General features: G+C 42.3%; 1 protein-coding gene across 2 annotated transcripts in view; it reads right to left on the bottom strand.

Moving 5' to 3' along the window:
* Nucleotides 1–344: 344 nt before the first annotated feature.
* The window catches only part of LOC148018420 (uncharacterized), a 45,759-nt gene continuing 23,482 nt past the window's right edge, over nucleotides 345–22,621 (bottom strand). The window contains exons 3-10 of one of the 2 annotated variants that reach the window (XM_087661885.1): nucleotides 12,482–12,613; nucleotides 12,262–12,359; nucleotides 12,077–12,182; nucleotides 7,139–7,207; nucleotides 1,584–1,648; nucleotides 1,278–1,376; nucleotides 1,097–1,196; nucleotides 348–648 (exon numbers count right to left, since the gene is read on the bottom strand). In XM_087661885.1, the coding sequence (XP_087518011.1) occupies nucleotides 586–648; nucleotides 1,097–1,196; nucleotides 1,278–1,376; nucleotides 1,584–1,648; nucleotides 7,139–7,207; nucleotides 12,077–12,182; nucleotides 12,262–12,359; nucleotides 12,482–12,613 (732 nt within the window). In that variant the 3' untranslated portion in view covers nucleotides 348–585. Of the gene's footprint in view, nucleotides 649–1,096; nucleotides 1,197–1,277; nucleotides 1,377–1,583; nucleotides 1,649–7,138; nucleotides 7,208–12,076; nucleotides 12,183–12,261; nucleotides 12,360–12,481; nucleotides 12,614–22,621 lie in introns of both variants that reach the window. The other variant, XM_087661886.1, reaches the window with a different exon arrangement.

Genomic DNA, 22,621 nt, shown 5'->3' with positions numbered 1-22,621 from the left:
TATGAAACTCAGATTCAATTGCCTAATTCATATTAGCCCCGTCTCACCCTGGCATATCTGCCATTTGCACCTCTGATGGAGGAGACGAGATGGATGGTGGGGCTGGGTCTGGGTCTGGGATAGGAAGACTCTGTGGAGATGAATGCACAGGTGGCCATTAAGGAGGGAGGTGGTTAGAGCCCACATAGAAGAGGAAGTAGGAAGCAGGAACATTACTCGTCCAAGCAGCTCAATTTACATACAAATCCACGATATTCTAATATATCCACAATATTCTAATATATATCGGTTTTCTAAATTCTGAGGCTCACTCTGATTCCTCATGATCTGTGTCATAAAGTGCAATAAAGAATATTAAAAAGGACTGGAGCAGCAAACGTTTAAAGAAGCTTTACATGTATTTCAAATGCAGTTCTGAGGCACCAAAACTGAAGCAGAGAACACACAATAAGATGACAATATTTCCAGGCACTAAAACTTCTTATAGGGATATTTACATTAGCAGAATCCCAAGAAGCTGGTCTTCTTTGAGATAAGCGACGATTAGGTTGTTTCTATAACCACAACGGGTGTACTTGTTTATGATTACAGATAGCGGACAAGCTCCACGGCATATTTTCCCTTCCGAGTCGTCGTGATCTGTCCAATCTGCATGAACATGCAAAGCAAAGGCACAAATAAATTGCAAAGCCACCACAAGCAGAGTTTCTAAACATGCTTGAATCTGTTAACAGTTTAAAGGGTGATACAGCAAAACAAAGTTGAACAACTGGCAGGTGAGTATCTCAAAGTTTTCTTGCTTGCTGTCTTCCTTCTTATGAGGGAGAGCTCTTATGATTTGCTAACAAGAAGCATTAAAAGTGCAGAGTCCCCCTGCCAGCTGAAAATTCAAAATTGCTTCTCAATACAACATTTTGGCAATTTGCTAAAAGAGGGGAGGAGAAGCATCAGCAAAAACTAGCACCCCATTGGAGAATGTCTCCCAAATGCCCAAGTTGTACACAAGCATTCAAGCGCTGTCCCCTCCAAAAAAAGACATGCAACGTTCTGTTCAAAAAAATTCTGACTTTCAGAAAAACAAAGTGTGAAGACCCACCTGTAACCTGCCTTTTTGGTTGAGTGAAATAATATCTCCTGTTTTGACCATATGGCCACTTTTGGTGACTTCCTTCCAATTTACACGGACATCCCCAGCACTGCATTTCCAAGAATTTAAGTATGCTTGAGTTAATAGTGGCATCACAAAGATCAAAGAACAGCAACACAACAAATATAACCTGATCAGGTCAACCAGCTTAGACCGGGATATCTTGAAACCAGCACTTGCTAGTGCATCCACTCTAAGAGACGCTTCAACAGATTTTATGATCTGAACCCTGTTTTAAAAAAATTGGCTGGTTTACAAGTCTCAAACTAGTGCCGGTATAATAATGCACGCATATCAAAACTTGCACAGAGCGTTTAGCATTATCTTAAATCTCTGGTTTCAAACACAATCAAAGTAGAATTCTTCTCTCTGGCTTGCTTGGAGAGGTTGTAGCTGTATGTGAGACTTCTCTCACTGACATTTTGCTGCCTCTCACCTGGGAGGTTGAATTTGGAGATCTGCCAATGGAACCACTTTACAAATAACTGGAGTTCTACGAACCTGCCAGTACACACCATGCCCAGTCACAAAGTCAATCATGATTACATACTTCAGGTAGCATGAGACTCTCTGATTGATAGTGTTGTTAATGCTCATGGAAATTTCAATAACAGCTTACATAAAATTTTCTAGAAACAGCAAGGTGTGTGAAGATATGCTAAGGTTTGCACTGAGAAAACACAAAATCTACAAACCTTGGATTCCAGCCATGATACAGGTATCTTAAGTCTTGGATCCCTCTCCTCTCCCACAATCCTCTCTGGTCTATAAAAGATGCTCCTTCTCTAGTCCATAAAATGTGTTTCTCCCCTCTGTCCTTCCACACCAAATCAGCAAGCATTCTCATCTTCCTTTCCTAAGCATCACTTGAGTCTTTGCAGTCAAGCTCTCACTCTCTCCTTCTCCCCCCAGCCCCTCCCCCTCTTCAAGCATCAATTATCAAGCCTCTCCCACCGAGGTTGTTAGAGTGGCCAAGCCCAATGATGGAGAGCACACTCTCATTCTTCTCAAGCCATTCCTAATGAAGTTGTGGGTTGTCTCGAATGTGCTCCCGCTCGTTCGAGGATACAACCCTCCATGCGCCTTCGCGCATAAGTATAAGTTGAATCTTTGTCTTCCAAATGGCGAACCCAACACCCGAGAGTTTTTCGATTGTGATACCATGTCTTGACATCATGATGGTAGATGCCGTGGAGAAGGCTCAGATTTAAAAAGTCTCAAATTTTGTGATAAATTTTAAGGGGAAAAGAAAATGGGGATAAGATTTGGGAAATTTCAAGTAATTTGAATGAGATTTAATGGCTGGTGAAAAAGGCCCAAAATTTTATTAACAAAATTTGTGAAATTTTGACAAATCTTTTGAAATCCCCAATTCCATGTGAATAGCCCCTTGGGCCTTAACTAAGGCTTAAAACCTTACTAGATAATAAAATATTATCTTAGTAGGCATGGCATTGAACAATGTGGCTGAGATGGGCTGACCGGATGTCAAAGACGAAGACTTACGTGGTAGACTATCGCAGGTGTCAAATATGTGTCGGCAGGTTAACAAGCAATACGGCACACAACACAGCTGAAAGATGGCATGCCATCAAGAAAGTGTCGACGGGTAGGGACAATGGATTGAAGACTGATGGTTAGCTGCAAATCTGTCATAAGCGTGAAAAGGTGGCAAACTTGAGGCATCGGCTGTTGACAGGACTGGGTGACAAGAACAGGTCAAGGATCTTCTTCTTATTCTTCTTCTTGCATAGGCAACCAAAAGGATAGGCAGCTCCCAGTAGCAGACTAACTGACGGAGTGGCAGTGCTAGAGATGTGACGGGCTAAAATGGTGATCCTGCTCTATTGGGTATGGAGCTCACATGTGACCACTAGGCTATGGAGGGTGAAGCTCCATTGGGGGGGGGCGGGGGAGCGAGAGAGAGAGAACTCTTGCAGATACACAACAAGCTGAAAAGATTGATGTGATAGTTGTTCATGGAAGTCCAATAGTTAGGGCCTCATTATGTAGGCGTAGACCTTTTACCCTTATTAAATGCTAGGAAGTGTAAAAGGTGTTCACACCTATGACACACAATTACACTCTAAGGTGTGTTCACACACAGAATGTGTATAACACTAACATGTCAATCATACTGAAAGTGGTTTATCCTCCTCTAACACGTAGCCAACCTCACAAGTTAAATGCCTCAATTCACACACAACCTTTCAATTTGTCTTCAAGAAAGTAGAGGGAAGATGGAGGAAAGTCTAAAGGATAGTAATTGGGCCACTTTCTTTGATTGTATGCACTCAAAATCTGTCATTGCCCAAAATCTGGTCTACTTGGTGAAGAAGAGTATGATGATGTATTGTTCACCACATCAAGAGATTAATGACATCCCGAAGCCTCCTTGCCGGGATGCAGCTGATCATTTCTGCAAGACAAAAGTATTGTTTTGAATGGGCTGGCTCAATAGCAACTCAGTATGAGAAGCCTGATTTAACACTCTAGACCCTCAAGATGAAGGTGTTCAAGACATCTTGAGTTAGATATGTGTCACTTATGCAAACCTAGCTTGTCATTAACTCTTTAGAAGAGCACTAGCTCTACTACTATATGAGGAGACACTAAAGTTTGCAAAGAAAACGCAAAGAGTATATGAGCATGACTAACAACACGCACTAAACTCAAACAAGAATGCAAATGAAGAAGAACGAAGGAACGAACGAATGAACGAACAAATGAATGAATGTAGGAAGGCGGAATGCTGAAATGAATGAGAGATACAACTGTGCGCTAAAGGAGCAAATGTTGTTCCAAGAGCCACACACTTGTAGGAGCAAGCTACAGGAGTATCAAAGAGTATTGTGATCTGAGAACAGATCCTAGGTGGAGTAAGTCATGGGGCTAAGGGAGAGCTATAGACAGTGGACATTGTAGCCAACCTTCCTCCTCAGATAGGGTGGTAAATAACCTGATTAAGCACTATTTATAGCAATTAACAAATTCACAAAACAGAAAAGTACACTTTACCAATGATCTTGGACATTGGATACCCTGTTGGCCCCAAAACTGATGCCCCTTTCGGTATTTATTTAACTTAATTGAAGAAAAAGTTAATGTACAATGGGATTATCCCAATCCCTTTCAGTATTCCAACTCCCCTTGCTGTCCAAAATGACCAACAAGTCTTCAATCTAATTTGCCCCTTGATTTGGGCAATCAATTGGCCTTCACCCGCTTTGATGGAGATGGAAAAATGCCCCAAATTCAATGATTTGCTGGTCTCTCCACTTGAATAGGCTAAAAACAGCTTCAGCCCTCTTGAATCCAAGTCTTGGAGCTTCCAATTTCTGGCACGCTTCTCGAGGCTGTTGCTAAAAGCGTAATTTCTACTGCAGATTAGAGTTTACAACAGAGAAATCTGAAATTTCTCAACCTCTGGTGATCTCAATGCTGCAATCTTTGGAGCAAGGCTGTAGAAAGGCTAGGAGATGAGAGAAAATGCTGAGGAGAGAGAAAATTCAGACTTTCTTCACGAAAAATTGAAGAAAATCAGTCATTTACTACTACTGCCCTGTCTCAACAGCCTATAGATGCTGTCACCTGCTGTTGATTGGTATTCTCTTGCCCTTGGTTGCCTCAAAAGGTCCTTCAATGGCTGCAAATCAAACCAGCAGCATCTCCTCCCTCTCTCTTGCAGGCTGAACACACTAAAAATGCCTCTTTTCGGCCTCTAAATAGGTTTTTCAATCTTGCATGGGCATTTTTGACAAGTGGCAGCCTTCCCAAATGGTTTTTCCAACATTATCTATAATTAAATATTAACTTTTTATCTTTAAATACTGAAAATTAATCTAATCATTATTTCGGTGCCCTGAAAAATAATCTAATTGGCCAATAATTAAATTGGCTATGCAACTTCTATTCCCGAGTGTCTCTGCACCATCTTTGACCATCAAATTGGCGTTAGGTACCATTAAACGCCACTTCTCTAATGTCGCCAATTGACACTTATGGTCAAATGAATGACCTAGGCTAACAACTGGCACTAAATACCACCAAGTATCAGTGCGGCATAACTTATAGCAACTTTTGCCTTTGACATCCCGTGATTTCCTCGGGTCCCGGGCTCGTAAATTTATTCTAACCCCAGTTACACCTCACATGAGCAACATTTACTTAACCATGTGATTAAAAATTAATCCACATGTTAAGTGAGGTTTCAAAAATACATGTCCTCATGACAGGACACTAAAGTCCATTGATGGCAAAGGTTGTCCAAGTGATCCTAACAGCAGCAAGAGCTCTCCAAACCAGCACAGGGGCAGCATGTACTGCAAAATGCAACAGCTATGAGGATGACCGACATGCTGGAACAGTCTATACAGCAGCTGACAATGAAAACACAGGTAGGGGAGACTGATGGGCAGCAAAAGAAGATCTGAATTCTGGGCACAAGCCAGCAGCCAGGGCAGTACCTCCTGGAGATGAAAGCCCACAACCACAGGCAGGACAGAACCACCAGCAGATGGGTGGTAGCAACCAGCAGTTGGGCTGCAGCTTCCAGTAGGTGGGCAGCACCTTGGATGAAGAAGAGACGATGAAGATGCAGGAGAGCTAGCACTAATGGAGGAAGATGTGGGCTGAAAGATACAGGATAACAGAGGCAGTGGAACTGAGTTCCCCTTTTATAGAACATTAGTTGTCCTCCTGTAATGTCCCCCGTCTCATTTTGATTGAATACCTTTTGGGACTGATTTAAGAGCCGGGAAAATGACAATGTAAATGGCAATTGTAGGTAGCTCAACACAAGCATCCACCCAACAATGCTTGCTGCATGTAGATGTAAGTTTTCCAAGAGAAAAAATAGGCACTACCATTTGTGAAAAAAATATTTATCAGCTTCACTGGTAAGGCAATCACATTCCGCATATCAAGGTTAGGATAGGTCTATCTCATGCACTTCTGCTCTCTCAAAAATTCTCACTGTCTTTTAAAGTGAAATTGCACATTGAGTGGGAAATTTCAAAAAGAGGACAATCCACACTCTTTATTGCAATGTACAAAGCATAATCTCTTCATGCGAGAGATGAAAATCATCATTAGTAATAGAACAAATTAGTGGAGTAATCTATTTGTTGTAGTCTGAAGCAATCATACAAAGATTGTTGCAATCTCACTAAATTGTCTGTGTATAACTCGTACATCACACTCTAGATTCTTTCACTGAGACCAAAGTTGTACATGACTGGCATGAGTGATTAGGCCTCCAATTAGAGAGATGTTCACACAATGGAAGTTCAAGTAAATCTAGGACCACACCCTTTCATATTTCATGGCTAATCGACAAGAGTCATACACACTCCAGGACTTCACTCAGACAGAGTGGAGTACTGGATAATGCTCATTTCCAGAATTGTAACCTCATACACCTGAACAGCGAGATGCCGTCAGGCTTTAAGGCAGCAACATACTTCAACTCAAAGACTCTTGTCTCTGGATCAGTGGATAGTGCTCATCCATACACTTCAGAGCAGATGAGAGAAATTACAGGAAGAGCTACATATTAGGAAGAGGTACAAGATCCTTCTAGCCACTTGGGAATCAGGCACCTTCCCCTATCTAGGGGTTCAATTATAGTTGCCATTACAAAACACCACTGGTTGTTTTGATAGCCCTTGAACATTCTCCCTCAAGAGTGGCCAAGCCTAAGAAAAGTATTTTCCCTATGCTCATTTGATATTTTTGGACAATTTTACAAATCTTCATCAAATATGGATTCCTAATATCAACAATGGCTGAATTGAAGTACGCCAAGTTCATTGAAGGGAAGTCTACACTTGGACCTTAGAATATAGTAGATACTTTACTTAATTTTTAGAACAAGAGTACAAAGTATACATATATAGAATCACAAAGGAATTAATAAAATCTCACAACAGCAATATTTTCTTTTCCAAAACTCAAATGAAAGGCTGCAAGACAAATCTAAAGTGACCTTGCCTGAGTAATAGAAGAAACAAGGTAATTGGCTAGATCAGGAACAATAATCACTTGTGCACCAATGTCACCCTGCATCACATTAAGAATCAAACATTCCATTATTATGTGCATCATCTATGGAGAAAAATTGATGAGTTTGATGCCTAAGAACGGATTAAAAGTTCATATTTGTCAAGCATTCCCCTTTTATCTACAAGTTCCCAATTTAAGAATCATCAAAACACTTTTCTTCAAATACCATCAATCTATTGCTTTCAATATTCAAGGAAAGAAACCCAAATGGTGATTGGTCACGGTGGTTACAAAGTGACTTAGTGCGAATGCACTAAGGACCCTTCGGGGTTAGGGCAGCCAAGTCCTATAAATTGGATTCAAGGCCCTATTGTGCACAATCATCGTGTGATCACCACTCTTGGACTCTTCGCCCATTGGCTAACACATCCGTACACCGGAATGGTGTGGATTGGTGGCATGGGATGCTAGCCCTTGAGATGTGGTGACCCAGAGTGCTGCTAGCTCCTAGGCTCGAGGGTGAGCCCAATTGACTTTACGACTGGAAGGCGACTCTAATGTCCAATCCCTTTTATGGTGAGCTTGGCTTGCATCATGTCTTGTGTGCAGGTTGGATCTTACGGGAACGTTATACATTCTCTCTCTCTCTCTCTCTCTCTCTCTCTCTCTCTCTCTCTCTCTCTCTCTCTCTCTCTCTCTCTCTCTCTCTCTCTCTCTCTCAATGGCCAATTGTCTTGACTATGAAGTATAGAATGTATAAGAGGCACACAATGATCAAGTATTAGATAGAATGAGTGAACAGATGGCACCTTCACCAAGGAACCAAAATCATCCCTAGTAACAAGACTTATATACTCGATTAATGCTTGCTTATCAGAAGTGGATGCAGCAACAGAAGCATAAATAGATGTTGTAATAAACTGCTAAACACAAGGATAAAAGAGAAAAACACAAAAGAACACTACAAAGAAGAGAACTTAAAAGGATGCTCGAGAAATGGAAACCATATATCAAACACGAGAATGATACGTACAACAATTAATCACTAGCTCGTAGGTGCTAGCACTAGCTCCCTCTCTTCACAGAACCAATAGATGATGATATGAATGAATGAGAAGGGAGCATAGTATAAATAGGAGAAAACAATGCCAAAATAGGTGCAGGTCGGCTAGCATAAAATGCCTCAAATAAGCATCATAAATGCCACAAAAAAATCCCTAAAATGCCAAGCTATTGACAGCATAACTTAGACTCACACGTGAGCTATCTAGACTACAAACACCCTCTCTCAGATAATGGCTAATCTCATACAATACAATGATACAATGATAAAGTCTATCCTAGTCCATACAACAAAGAACCACCAAACTAGAACCACGGATACCCAAGTAGTGGGTAATCAAGCAACCACCACAGAGCCTTGGAGAGAACCTAATGTTAATGTCAATTGTATCGATCCTTGAAAAATAGAGAAAAATCACATCAAACCCTTGTGTCTGTCAACAATGTCTCGCAGTAGCATACAAGACCATCCTCTCAAAAAATGCCTTTGAGTATATGTGACCATGGATTCCCCGCCTTTGGCCAGTAAACTACCAAAGTGTTTTCTCATGTGAGCTCGGACTAGGATCGAATCCCACTCTCTGTCGAGTAACAACCCATCATAAACCTAGAAGTCAATCCAAACTTCAAAATTTGAATCTACCAAGCTTCAATAGATACATCAAGGATGTCCCTCTCTAGAACCTATGCACTTGTATACCTATATAGATGAGGCTAACCTGCCCCACCTCACCACCCTCTCACACTCCCTCTCTAGCATTGGAGAGTCATAAGGGATGACCGTATCACGTGTTTAGAAAGCAGACGAAGGAAGCATTGCCAAGACCTTCCCACAATGTTAAGAAGATGATCCTGTGTGCACCCTAGCCTAGGCCTTGGCCGAAGGATCTGAGTCAAAGTCAGAGGAAGAGGATGACTCAGCAAAGGAGTCCATATCCTCCTTTTTCTTCTTCTCCTTATTCCTTGAAGCCGCTAGCTCTTTGCAATCCCTACGGAAATGTCCCTTTTTACCACAGTGACAACATTGGGCCTTCCTTTGACCAAGCTATAAAGGCCTCACTGGAACCACCAAACTACGATGGAAGCCTCCCCTATAAACGCAAAGGCATCTCATACTACAGTAGCATCAAGGATATCTATAGAAAACTTATGGGTGTCCATGAGGTCTTAGCTCGCAAAGAATTGGCCACTCCATCAAACGTTGGAGGGAACTTGTAGAGCACAATTCCCACAAGATAAGCCCCACAAAGGGCAAACTACATGTGTCGAAGCTGGTCTTGTACCTGCATGACACAAAGTCAGAAATTTTGAATAGTGTCCTTAGGCTCAAACTTCATTTGTTGGAGCTATCCATAAAGAGTGAGGGCACACGTAGGCAAAGGAACCTCATACAACGTCTAAGGCTTCACCCAAATCCCAATAGAAGTCCTGCAAGAGGTGACGGTTAAAAGAACTTCTTTGAAAATGCAAAGAAGAAGGGCAAAACATGCGCAGGTATCATCAGTATCCCATATGAGCACAGCTTCTTTATAATTGTCCTCCTCAAAATCCACCAAAAGAGAAGTAGGATGCTCACGAGCTCTAGATACAACGTACCATAACCACTTCTGCACAAACCAAGCTTTCATAAGAGCACTTCATGTGAGATAATCAAGGTCATGTAATTTGTCATTAGTCAAACAATAAGGGGGAGCCATCTGGAGAGGATAACAATAGAAAAAACGAAAAGAGAGGAGGAGAGAGAGTACAGCCAAACCAAGAGCACAGACTATACAACAGAGTGTGCACGCACTGGATAAAGTGAAAATATGGACCCAATACACAAAAATCAGCCTGAAACATTGTCGCTCAACCCTACACAAGCATAAGCAGTGAAAACACAGAGGCTGAAGTCAAAAGGCCGGTAGTAACTATGGTAAATGCAATCGATCTGCATAAAAGCAGGTTGCCTCAGCTTGTTATCCCCAAAACGCAGATGGCAAACTGCAAAACATTGAGAAAAAGAGCAGAAATTAGACCAAAAATGAGCAGAAGATGGTTGCCCATGCTAGAAATCAGTCACAATAGTTGAGAACAGGTCCAATCACAGCAAAAAGGCCAAAATACAAATCTAAAACAGTAGAAAACAGCAAAAGGAAACATGATCCTGAAATCTAATACCATGTCAGAAGTGGATGCAACAACAGAAGCATAAACAGATGCTGTAATAAGCTCTTGAACACAAGGACAAAAGAGAAAAACACAGAAGAACACTGCAAAGAAGAGAACTCACAAGGATGCTTGGGAAATATAATCCATATACCAAACATGAGAATGACGCGTACAACAATGACTGGCTCATAGGCACTAGCACCAGCTCCCTGTCTCCACAGAACTTGTAGGTGATAATATGACTGAATGAGGGAGCACGGTATGAATAGGAGAAAACAATGTCAAAATAGGAACAGGTCGGCCAGCATTTAATGCTGGGCAGCCAGCATAAAATGCCCCAAATAAGCATCATAAATGCCACACTAAAATCCCTAAAATGCTAGTCATGCCTAGGATAACTCAAACTCACACATGAGCTCTCTAGACTGCGAACATTAATTGCCACAAAAGAAAACCTTTCAAATGGCCAATGCGATTGTGCACTCTAAAATGGAAAGAAAAAATGAAAGCATTTCGAATAGTCCAATTCTACCAATGGCCCCAAAAATGGAGAAAGTGGAAGACCACTAGGACATGTGGCTATGCCAATCTTGCAAACTTGGGGTTTCAAAAACCCAATCCCTCTCATGCATGGAGCCTTGGATGACCAAAGGCCAAACTCAAGACAAAAGAGACCATATGCACCATGAGATTGGGCAAGCCAAAAACATATGACAAGAGGTCACTTCAATTGTAGTGCAAAACAAGCAAGAGAATTGGAAATGTTGCAACAGGAGAGGGTAGCTACAAGTGGGAGACCACCCACCAACACTCTGCAAATGACTACTTTTACCTGACAGCCATTTTTATCATGTCATATTTCACATTCAGAAACATCGGGAGAAAACTAGTTGCTGCAAAGATGACAATCATATAAGCTCAAATTGATGAAACAAGAGTTCATGGAAAGTTTCTTATTGCCAAAAATCCACATATTCATTGGGCATGAGGAACTTGTAAGGCTTTTCTCATAAAGATGTTACCCTTAACAAATTTCTAGCATATGGCAGTGGGCTATGATGAAGGGATCTCAATTGAGCTGTTATGGCATCTCTTGAGGTGAGGCTCTTTGAGAATGGCCATTGGTGATGAGAGATGATGTCCTGTGCCATTAGATCATCTCCTAGGCAATGCCTAACACTAGGGTGTTGGGGTATCCTAGCTCTTCATAGCTTTGTGGCTCTATTAATGGTCACCCTAGGTGGTCTTCTACTGAATGGAGTAGGTAATGATGCCTTTATTTGTTGTGGTGGCCTTGGAGGAGTATACAAGTGTTTGCTGTCTGTAGCCCTGTGTACTTGCTGCTAACCACACACGCACACACAGAGTTGGCTGATTACTATCAGAATAAGGGGCTGCAATACAAGCGAGAGGAACTGCTATAATAATTTGCTCTAACACAATCACAAAGAAGAACATTGTAAAGAACATGAGCTCAAGAAGAATATGCTTAGGAAATGAAATCCATATACCAAGGCACAAGAATTTTACAAAGCTCAGGCACCGAGTATGGCAATGAGCACTGTCTCACTCTTTACCCTGGAAGTTTAGAGCCTTTTATGCCAAACATTTTCCCGTATTTAACAAGAGATTTTAAATCCCTGAGCCAGCATCTCTTCTTTTAAGAAAACTAGTAAATATTAAAGAACTGTGTTCAAGAAAATGAAATAGTACCTGGACAAGAATGTCACCAGTTTTTTCTCGAGAGATTCCAGTATTTAGAATAGCACCAAGAAAATCGCTATGTGCAGCTTGATCAAACATAAAATCTCCTACTATGCTGTCAATGAGAAGTTTTAGCAACAAACAATCCAAGTAAAGAGAGAGATCTCACTATAACAACATAAATGACTTCGCACCTAAGTGCAGCAACTGCACCAGGGTATCCAGAGCCATCATTCTCAATGTTGGAAGTAATTATCTCCTTGTTCCCCAAAGAAAGTCGGCAACGTTCTGCCTATCCTAACAGCAGATGCAGACAATGTAAACAAAAAAAAAAAAAAACACGCTGGACTTGACAACCCTGAATCAACCCTTCCTCTCAAAGCAAATAAAGTTAGCAAGTACAGATGATAGTACCTGAGGATAGCCACCTGACACAACCACACCCACATCAGCAAGCCGTTTCAACACTTTGAGTGCATCTCCTATGGTTGGTGGTGTAAGAAAGTCAGAATGGATCACCTCCCATCTTTCAGCTGCAGACTTTGCCTGAAAACACATTGACAAAATGCATGTGCCATGTTCTCTTGTTCTCTTTATCAAACACAAAGGTGTTAAACTTAAAATACAGAAGTAATGACTGCTAACATGCACAGATCAGAGCCTTCTAACAAATTGTCTTGTGAAGTCGTACATTTAACAAGGACAAGGAAAATCAAGGTTAAAGTAGTATGTGGGTGTCTACCAAGTTACTGCAAATGGACTATTGCACTTCAGCACCCTCAATTGTGTTTGTGAAATCTTATCAAGGTTCCAATACTCATTCAATTCCTAAGCGCCTATCAAAGACCACATAGGTTTGAGTAAGTCTGTAAGAAAATCACGAAATAGGGAACAAATACATGCAACTCTTGACCAACAACTGATTAACCAATTTCTCCAGCTGATTTGTCCCCATTGCTATAATTGGCACATAGCAAGAATGTGTTTTGTAATTTGGGAAATAGATGCCACTGTATGTGTGGATATTCTCAGTTCACGTGTGAGTCTATGCATGTCATAGTGGGCTGGGCACATTTCTTTTCCAATGATGAGGTTGCCAGATTTTAGTGCCCATTTTACGGCTGCCTGACACATTATTGTTGGCCAACTTGTACTTTATTGCCCTAAGAATTATTGCCAACCTGTTCATGTTTGTAGCCCATTTATAGTATAAGCTGGCACTCCCTCCTACAGTTTGTATCACTCTACATACTTCTACAGCAGCTTCTGTTGGAGAATGGAGCCGGTGCTAGTGCCCACACAGCCAGTGACTCACTGTTGTTTTTGTATTGACTCTTGTCCTGGTATATGGATTCCATTTCCTAAGCATTCTTCTGAGTTCTCTTTGCAATGTTCTTCTTTTCTTTGCAGTGGATCTCTTTCCTCATCTCTCTTGTGTTGTGGAATCCATTACAGCAGATTTACACACTTCCATCTTGCACCCACATCTGACATGTAATCAGACATCTGTGTTATGTGCTATGGTGCTGATTTCTTCTGTTGCAGGTCTGCGTTTTACCTCTTTAGCTGCTGATTGGACCTGTTTTGAACTGGTGCAATTGTTCTACTGCCTAAGGGACAATCTGCTGAAGAATTTTGGCTTGTTTCCAACCCCAGAATCCTGCATTTGTAGACAGCTCCTGCGTTTTGATTGTCTAATCTTTGCAGGGCAGATAACAACCTGTTTTCTACAGTACAGCTGCATTTATTGCCTAAACAGTCTGCGTTTTCATGATCTATACCTGCATTTTCTGCATTTAATGTCTCTAAAGCTGAGGTGGGGCAAATATGGCTCATCTATATGTTTATATAGCTGCACAAGATCCAAAGAGGGGTGTTTCCCTGGCACATCCACCAAAGTTTGGTAGTTTAAAATCCTAGATCTGGGATTGACATCCAAGTCGACATCAACATCAAGTTCTTTCCAAGGCACCTTGGTGGTGGCCAGTACACCCACTACCTAGGTATCCATGGTCCTATCCGAGTGTCATTGTTATATGTACTATGATGAGTGTCATTGTTGTATATTGTATTGTGCCAAACCACCCATGATCTAAGAGAGGGTGTTACTGGATATTGTCAGTTCATATGTGAGTTTGTGCATGTCACAATGGGCTGGGAACATTTCTTTTCCAATGATGTGGTGTGGTCACCAAATTTTAGGCGCATGTTTTATGGGCACTTGGTGTTGAGCTTAAACACGCTTTACAGCTGATTAGCATTTTTAAACCACCCCAAAACACACTCAATTAATGAAAAACATAAATTTGGTATGCGATTTCAGAGAGTTTCAATGGTCCCCCAAAACCCTAATTTTTGGGGCACCCTTCAACATCTATAAATAGACGGGCCACCCACCATTCAGCCTTGTCCTTTTGTGCAGGTTTCTTACTCTACCGTGTAGATTTCAGCCATCACCCACCTATCATGTACTATCCAGCCATCGCCAACTACAGTGCATCACTATCCAACCCTAGGCGGCCAACCCTAGGCGGCTTGTTTTCAGCCATTGCCTTGCTATTTGGAGGTCTCCATTTGCTACTGCGTCATCATGGCACTTGATTTGCTTGCGTCTCCAACATCTAGTGCCAAGTGACAGGCTACTACCATCTCTCCCACCAGGTGACTGCTGCAGTACCCATGTTTTTGCTGTCTAGCAGGCCGCCTACATCAGCATACCCCTCTCTTCTTGTCACTAACAGTTCTCTGCCTCGGGTGACTAGTTTTCAGCCTTCTCTAGTGGTATATTCCTGTATTTACCAGATTTCAACCTCTGACCGTTATGTTTTTGGTGACCACAACCTCTAACTGCAAATTTTTTTGGTGACCAGCCTGCTGCCCTTCATTATTCAGCACTCTCTCATCTCCAACTAGTGGTTATAGCACTCGAGATTGGTCTCCAGTGTACGTCACTCTCCGACACTTCATTGCTCTACCCTTCGACATTCTATACGCTCTTACATTCATTCACTTGAAAGTTTATTCTCTCTATGTTTGTCTCTGTGTTTGAGTTTTGAGTTTTTGCGTTTTGTGTTTTGCGTTTAGGGTTTGATTTTTACTTGTCATTATCTGAGTCTTTGTGTTTCAATCTTGGTCGTGCATATTGTGTTTCCTCAATGCAAACCCTAGCATATCTTCACATAGTATCAAAGCCGATACTCTTCTAAAGAGTATCTTGCAATGATTGTAGAGGCTAGTCTTCGTGCGAGACTCAACACGAGACTCAATTTTGCCTCATAATGTCTTAGGCACCTTCTTCTAGGGATCCTATGATGCCCTATCAAGGTTCTCCATCATTGGAGGCTCTAAGAAGGCATTATGGTCTTGAGGAGGTAGACACACCTTCACCTTTACCGTCATCTTCTTCTTGTTTTGGTCATCTTATAGATGAAGAGTTTGAGGAGTACTTGCGCATCACGTACAACTCCCTTTGCACTCCTCCAACGAGTGCTACTACTCCGTCTGGACCGATTGGTGAGACTAGCTACCTCCCTGATCTTGGAGGGACCACGACATTCTACACATTTGGCAATCCATCTCCTTCATCACAGCCAAGCCTTGTGATAAGTTTATATAACCCTTTTGAGTCGTATGAGCCAAAACCCTCTCCTATTTCTTCTTTTATTATGCATGATCCTGATGATTTTTGGTATGTTAACTTTAATGGAAGAGACTCTCAAATTAGATATTTTTATTCGAGTATATCTTTACCATTTATTTCATTTGAGCAAGTAAACCGCACTTCTCAACTCCCTCCCATTCCACCACCATCTTCTCCACATTCTCATCTACTCACATCTTCATTCCAAAACCTGGGATTACATTTCACTTAAGCTCAAAGCACACTAGGGGTTGGATCTTCCATCTCCGCTCCTAGCACTTTCTCTTTCTCCATTCCACCATCTATCTACTCTCCATTCACCCACCTCTTCATGCATCGTTAGGGGGAATACCACTCTTAAACATTGTGCCTTTCACCTACCCCCAATTTACCAAATCCATTCACTCTTGGAAGGCTGTGATGGGCAATCCTCTCACTATCCCCAAACACTTACAATTCCCCCACACAACCTTTCAAATACAAGGATATCCATCCTCTGCTTAATTACTACCGTCACACACTTCTTGGGTCACTCCTACACAAGGATTTCCATCCTCTACTCCACGTATCTGTATCCCTCTACCTTGGGTTCCTTATGCGGTTTCCGTGCCCATATCCACATTCGAAACCATTGTGCACACTCCTCATATGTGTGGTGGGCACTCTAGGATTGCTTTCCAAGTGTACTCCGCTCCCCCACCCTATGACCCCATTACACACTTTCTCCATCTCCTAGCACTACCACTCTTGTTGCAATGGCTAAGAATGCCTTAATAGACAAGACACGTTTTAATGGGTCGAATTTCACCACTTGGTCGAACTTCATGCAAGAAGTATTTGTATCTTGGGAACTTTGAGACCTCATCGTTGGTACCAAGCCCTAACCCTCGATTAGCTCACCCTAATCGCATTTCTCAATGGAGAGCTTGCAATACCACAGGCAATGTTGAGTTAATGCAAGGGTTGTTTCCTGAGTTTCACTTTGAATTACAGCATTTTTCCCTCGCACCTGAGCATTGAAGTCATCTCATTGACCACTATGCAGCATAAGATCATACTCTACGTATCAATCTCAATTTTGAGCTTTAAGAGTTTTCCATTAAGAAAAGGGATGATCTGAAAGTCAAGTTGGCTGAGTATCAATGGTTACTCGTCGAATTTGCTACTATTAGCTCCCCAAAGTCAAATGATGATCAAGTTATATTCTTCTTGAACAAGTTGCCCAACAAATACTTCCATTTTATCTAGCACATTATCTCACTACTTCGATTGCCGACCTTCTACGAGTTTTAAGTGCCAATTCTTATAATATGCAATGCTACATGATCAAGTCCACAAGAAGCCCTCCACACTATCCATTCAGATGGGCAAAGGTGGGTTGCCTCTTCTTCGAGAGGGAAAACCGCCAGTGGCAAGAACTCACAAGATGCGAAGGCAAGCTAAAACAACGATGACACCACTTCCTCCAACTGAACAAAAGAAACATGAACCCTTTGACACCAAATTCCTAAGAAAATTAGGTTTTGCGCATACTATTAAAGACGAGCCATGTGGACGAGAAGTGTCGTATCAAGGCCCAAGGTCTTCCTAATAGAAAATTGTTGCAAACTGTTGCAACTGCCTCCACTCCAGCTGGCTAGTCCAGTGGGGCTACACCTCTCGCTGCTGCATCATCTGCCCCATCTACCCCAACGGCATAGTTACTTGAAACAAGAAACATGAATGGGAACGGCGGGACCCCTAGAACAAGGGGAACATGAATGGGAACAAGGGTAACGGCACACAACTTAAGTGCCCCAAATAAGCCCTACATGACCCAAATTGCCCCAAATTACTCCAAATTGCCACAAACTACCCAATATTCCCCCAATGCTACAAATTGCCCAAATTGCCTTAAGTCTCCCAAAATTGCTCCAATTGCTCTCAATGCCTAAAAAATGTCACAAATTCCCAAATGCCCCAAATGTCCTTCTAATTGCTCCAATACCCCTACATGTTCCAAATTGACCCAAATGCCCCAAAATTGACTCAATTACTCCCATAACTCCAAATTGCTCTAAATTGCCACAAATGCCCCAAATATGTGATAAAGGAATTGAGAATAGGGCTGAAATTTAATTGTGATTTGCAAGAGTTGATAATGCATTAAATGTGAACTCTACATGGACTCATAATTGGCTTGTGGCTTGTCTTGACACTTTGAATCTTCAGCCATAAAGAGAGAGAGAGAGAGAGATTAGCAAGTGCACATTAGGCAATGGAGATGGATGAACAAGTGGCAGAAGTGTAACACAAGTAAGAAGAGAAAATAGAAAAAACAACAATTTTTTGTCAGCAAGCATGGAACGGCCGTTCTAAACACAAGGGGCACAGTAGGGAATGGCAAAAAATGAACCGTGTAACAACAAGAAACATTCCCTGGCCGATTCATCTTCTTAGAGGATTTGGAGCTCATTGGGCCATTCCTTCAAGCCGGAATGGCCGTTCTTTGTTTCTATGCCAAGCAGCTACAAGATATGCGGCACACGGACAATCTCAGTAGCCTATCTCCTTCATTGCTCTTGAAGGATTGCCTGATTGGTTTGCTAGTGGCTCACCTATTGCACTTTACGCATCCATTCCTATGGCATCCACTGCACCTCCTAGGACCACTTCCCCACATCATCGAATGAGATGGTGGCCACACACTTAGCCTTTCTGTTATCAGACTTTCGTTGCATACTTATATACTCATTGCATTGCACTTAGCTTTGCTTTCTTTTATTTTCAGGTTTTTCTTTTTTAAGCATCTCACTACTCACCTATGTTCTTACAAATTTTGATCTCTTTAGGGCTAACATACAGGCTTGCACCAGTCCTTCCTAAGCTAGAGACAAGAGATGCATGTTGTTCCTTTCATGGTTCCATCTACTTGGAGTTTTGCTCTTCTACCAACGTGGAGGCTTCCCCTCCCACGGCAGATCAAGTAGCATCTCTGTTGATACTATCATGGCAGTGTCTTCTATCTTTCCTCTTTCAATAGGGATGCTTCATCATTTTCATGCGCATGTTTCTTGACACCACACGAAGACCGACATCTTCAAGCTCCTTGTCCTTCTTATCCAGGTTGACAGGAGTTTTCTATCCTTCTTGGTATTCTACAAGTTTCATCACTTGTCTTTGACATCGGCTTTCCCCCCTGTTGTGCCTTTCCCTATGCATTGCATAATTTCATTATCTTTGTACTAGGGCACTTGGGCAAGTGAATAATTTTCCCACAAGGGACACTGTCCAAGTGGCACCCGTTGCATGGGCATTCTTCAACACCTAGCATACTCTACATCCCATTGTGTAGAGCACCACTAGACATATCCTAAGTTGTTCTCCATCAACGGATTACACTACCATCCTTCTTCCCATGATACTTTATCAACTTTCCCTCATCATCGACATCCTCAAGTGGTTGGATCAGCTTATATTGTTTTGTGATACGTTGGGTGTACCATCCTTGTTCCCATCTTCTAGGTCATTGTTACTTAATCAACCACTACCCCTAAAATTAACTTTCCATCAAAAAAAAAAAAAGTTCAATGTGGTTCCATCCATCTTCACTGGGCAGCTAACGAGCACCCTTTGTTCGATGCCCAGTCCTCTCTGGGATGACTACTCGGACTCCCTCGGTAAGATAATTGTCACATGTGTGGCCTTGGTAGGCCACTGGGCGGCCGACGTGTAGCCTTTGTTTGAAGCCCAGGGTGCTTTGGGGTGGGATGCCTTGGGGTAAACATTGCAAGCCTTTCCTTTTAGGCTCAAGTTTGGGCACGAAAGGGGGTGTTGAGCTAAAACACGCTTTACAGCTAATTGGCATTTCTAAACAATCCCAAAACAGCTTAATAAATTAAAACACAAATTTGATGTGCAGTTTGAGAGTGTCTCAATGGTCCCCCAAAACCCCAACTTTTGGGGCACCCTTCAACATCTATAAATAGATGCGCTAGGCTACCCACCATTCTACCGCATTCTTTTGTACAGGTTTCTCGCTCCATTGTGTAAATTTCAGCCATCAACCACCTACCACTTGCTATCCAGCCATCACCGACTACAGCCATCACTATCCAACCCTAGGCGGCCTGTTTTCAGCCATCCCCCTATTATTTGGAGGTCTCCGTCTGCTACGTCATTAGAGTAAAAACGAAAATTTAATGTGCAATTCGAGAGAGTCTCAATGGTTCCCCAAAACCCCAAAATTTGGGGCACCCTTCAACATCTGTAAATAGATGAGCTGGGCTACCCACCATTCAGCCTCATTCTTTTGTACAGGTTTCACTCCACCACGCACATTTCAATCATCAGCCACCTACCGTCTACTATCCAGCCATCACCGACTGTAGCCCATCACTATACAACCCTAAGCAGCTTGTTTTCAACCATCACCCTACTATTTGGAGAACCCCATCTATTGCATCATCATAGCACCTAATTAACCTACGTTTTCAGCATATGGTGCCAAGCAACAGGTTGTTGCCATCTCTCCCACCACGCAATTGCTCCAATACCTGTGTTTTTGCTATCCAACAGGTCGCCTACACCAGCACACACCTCTCTTGTTGTCGCCTTATGGTTCTCTGCCTTGGATTACCAATACGTGAAAGCCATAAGGCCTCCTTGCATGCCTCAATGGCAACCACATACTCTGCCTCTGTAGTACACAATGCAACATACTTTTGTAGCCTGGAGATCTAAGAGACTGCTCCTCCTGTGAAAGTAAACACACACCCAGAAGTGGACTTCCTACAGTCCGCATGACCAGCATAGTCTGCATCTGTAAAGCCAACACCGATGCCATTCTCCTGCTCACCTTTGAGCTGTCTCTTGTCAGCTCTGGTCTTCTACCTCAGCCTGATGATCGTCTGCAACACCTGCAGCACCTTACGCTCTGGTACCAATTTGTAGGAATCGATTAGGCTCGAAGATCGAGACAGACTGTCATATGCACAATGAGAGACACAGAGAGAGAGAGAGAGAGAGAGAGAGAGAGAGAGAGCGAAAGCAAGCTGTGTAGAGTGTGAGCACGTTTTTGGTACAATGACGAGTGTACCTTTAGATTTTTAGATAGATATATATATGCAAGTACAATGTGCTAAGGGTGTGTTCACACCCGTGCACATATAAAAGGCACGATGGCCCTTTATTCCCAATACCCGCGATCAGGTGAGGTCTCAAGGATCATTATCTCGATTCTCCCCCAAATTTGGAGCATTTTGGATCAGACTTCAATTGTTGGTAGTTGCCCCAAAATTTGGGCCTTTCTCAAGGATTGGAATTTGGGACCTAAATTTGGCTGAAATGTCCCCAAATTTGGGGCATTGGGATCCATCATCCCGGGATCTAAAAGAGCCTCCAAATTTGGGGCATTTTAAATCAGTCATTGCCCCAAATTTGGAAGCTGAAAATGCGCCAAATTTTGGGGCATTTTCAGCAAGGGAATGCAAGCTGGAATGCCCCAAATTTGGGGCATTTTGAGTCGGTCATTGCCCCAAATTTGGGAGCTGAAAATACGACAAATTTTGGGGCATTTTCAGCAAGGGAATGCAAGCTAGAATGCCCCAAATTTGTGGCATTTTCAATAAAAGGAATGTAGGCTGAAGTAGCACCAAAGTTCTCACATTTTTAGCAAACATTTGACACACGCATGTTGAAATTTTGGCTGCAAATTTCTGCAATTTTATTGAACTTAATTGATTATTTGTCACTTTTATATAGATGGCAGCATTGACATCTATGGGATCTTCATCATCCTCAACAAGTACCTCGTCAACAACTGGACAAAGTCGAAGCACTACTTGGTCATGGTGGGATGAGGTAGATGCCTGGGTGCCATTGAGAGGTGGAGGGGCTCGCCCTTGGAAATGCAAACTTTGCTCTTATGCTCGCACTAGTGGGTTGATAAAGTGAGAGCCCATCTTCTACACGAGGAGGGGAAAGAGGTGCGTTTTTGCACCAATATATCAATTGAGAAAAGGCAGGAGTTACTTGACCGCATGGCCACTTCTATGGGGAATTCACATGCCAGGAGGACTCCAAATATAGCAGTGGATCAAACAACATGGACTCCAAGGCCAATGGGGCATGGTACTTCATGTAGAAGACCACCAGGATTAGTGGCTACGCAACCTTCTCGTGGGCCATCAATGGCAACATGTCATGGCGTTAGACAAAGTTCATTGCACACTTCATGGGAACCAAAGAAAAAAGAGGAAACAAATGCAACAGTGGCACGATTTTTTTACCATGACCATATTGCATTCAAATCAGCCAAGTCAACTTATTTTTTAAATATGGTGACAAAGATTACAAAGTATGGACCCACATATAAGCCCCCTTCATCAGAAACTATCAGGACTACATTGCTTCAGAAGGAGAAAGCAGCCATAGAGATTGCAACAGCAAATATTTGCAATCAATGGGCAGGGTTATCATTTGTATGCACTTTGACAAGCTCAATGCTCTTGCTGTCAAGTACATCTCTAATGAAGTGGTACTTCACTTGTATGTGCTTTGTCTTTGCATGAAAGACAGGATTCTGTGCTAGCATGATAGCACTCTGACTATCACAATGGAGAACAGGTAACTCTACAATGCCAAGCTCTTCCACCAGATGTGAAAGCCATAAAGCTTCCTTGCCTGCCTCAATGGCAGCCACATACTCTACCTCTGTAGTAGACAATGCAACACACTTTTGTAGCCTAGAGATCCAAGAGATTGCTCCTCCTGTGAAATTAAACACATACCTAGATGTAGACTTCCTGCGATCTGCATGACCAGCATAGTCTACATCCGTAAAGCCAACAACAGATGGCTTCTGCTTCCCAAAGCAGATGCACAACTCCTTTGTGCCTTTGAGGTATCTCATAATACCTTTCACTGCATCCCAA

The sequence above is a fragment of the Lygodium microphyllum genome, chromosome 21 (genome assembly GCF_053477565.2).
Source record: "Lygodium microphyllum isolate KBCC chromosome 21, Lygodium_microphyllum_v1.1.10, whole genome shotgun sequence".
Lineage (NCBI taxonomy): Eukaryota > Viridiplantae > Streptophyta > Polypodiopsida > Schizaeales > Lygodiaceae > Lygodium > Lygodium microphyllum.
This window is presented reverse-complemented; position numbering and strand designations above follow the sequence as displayed.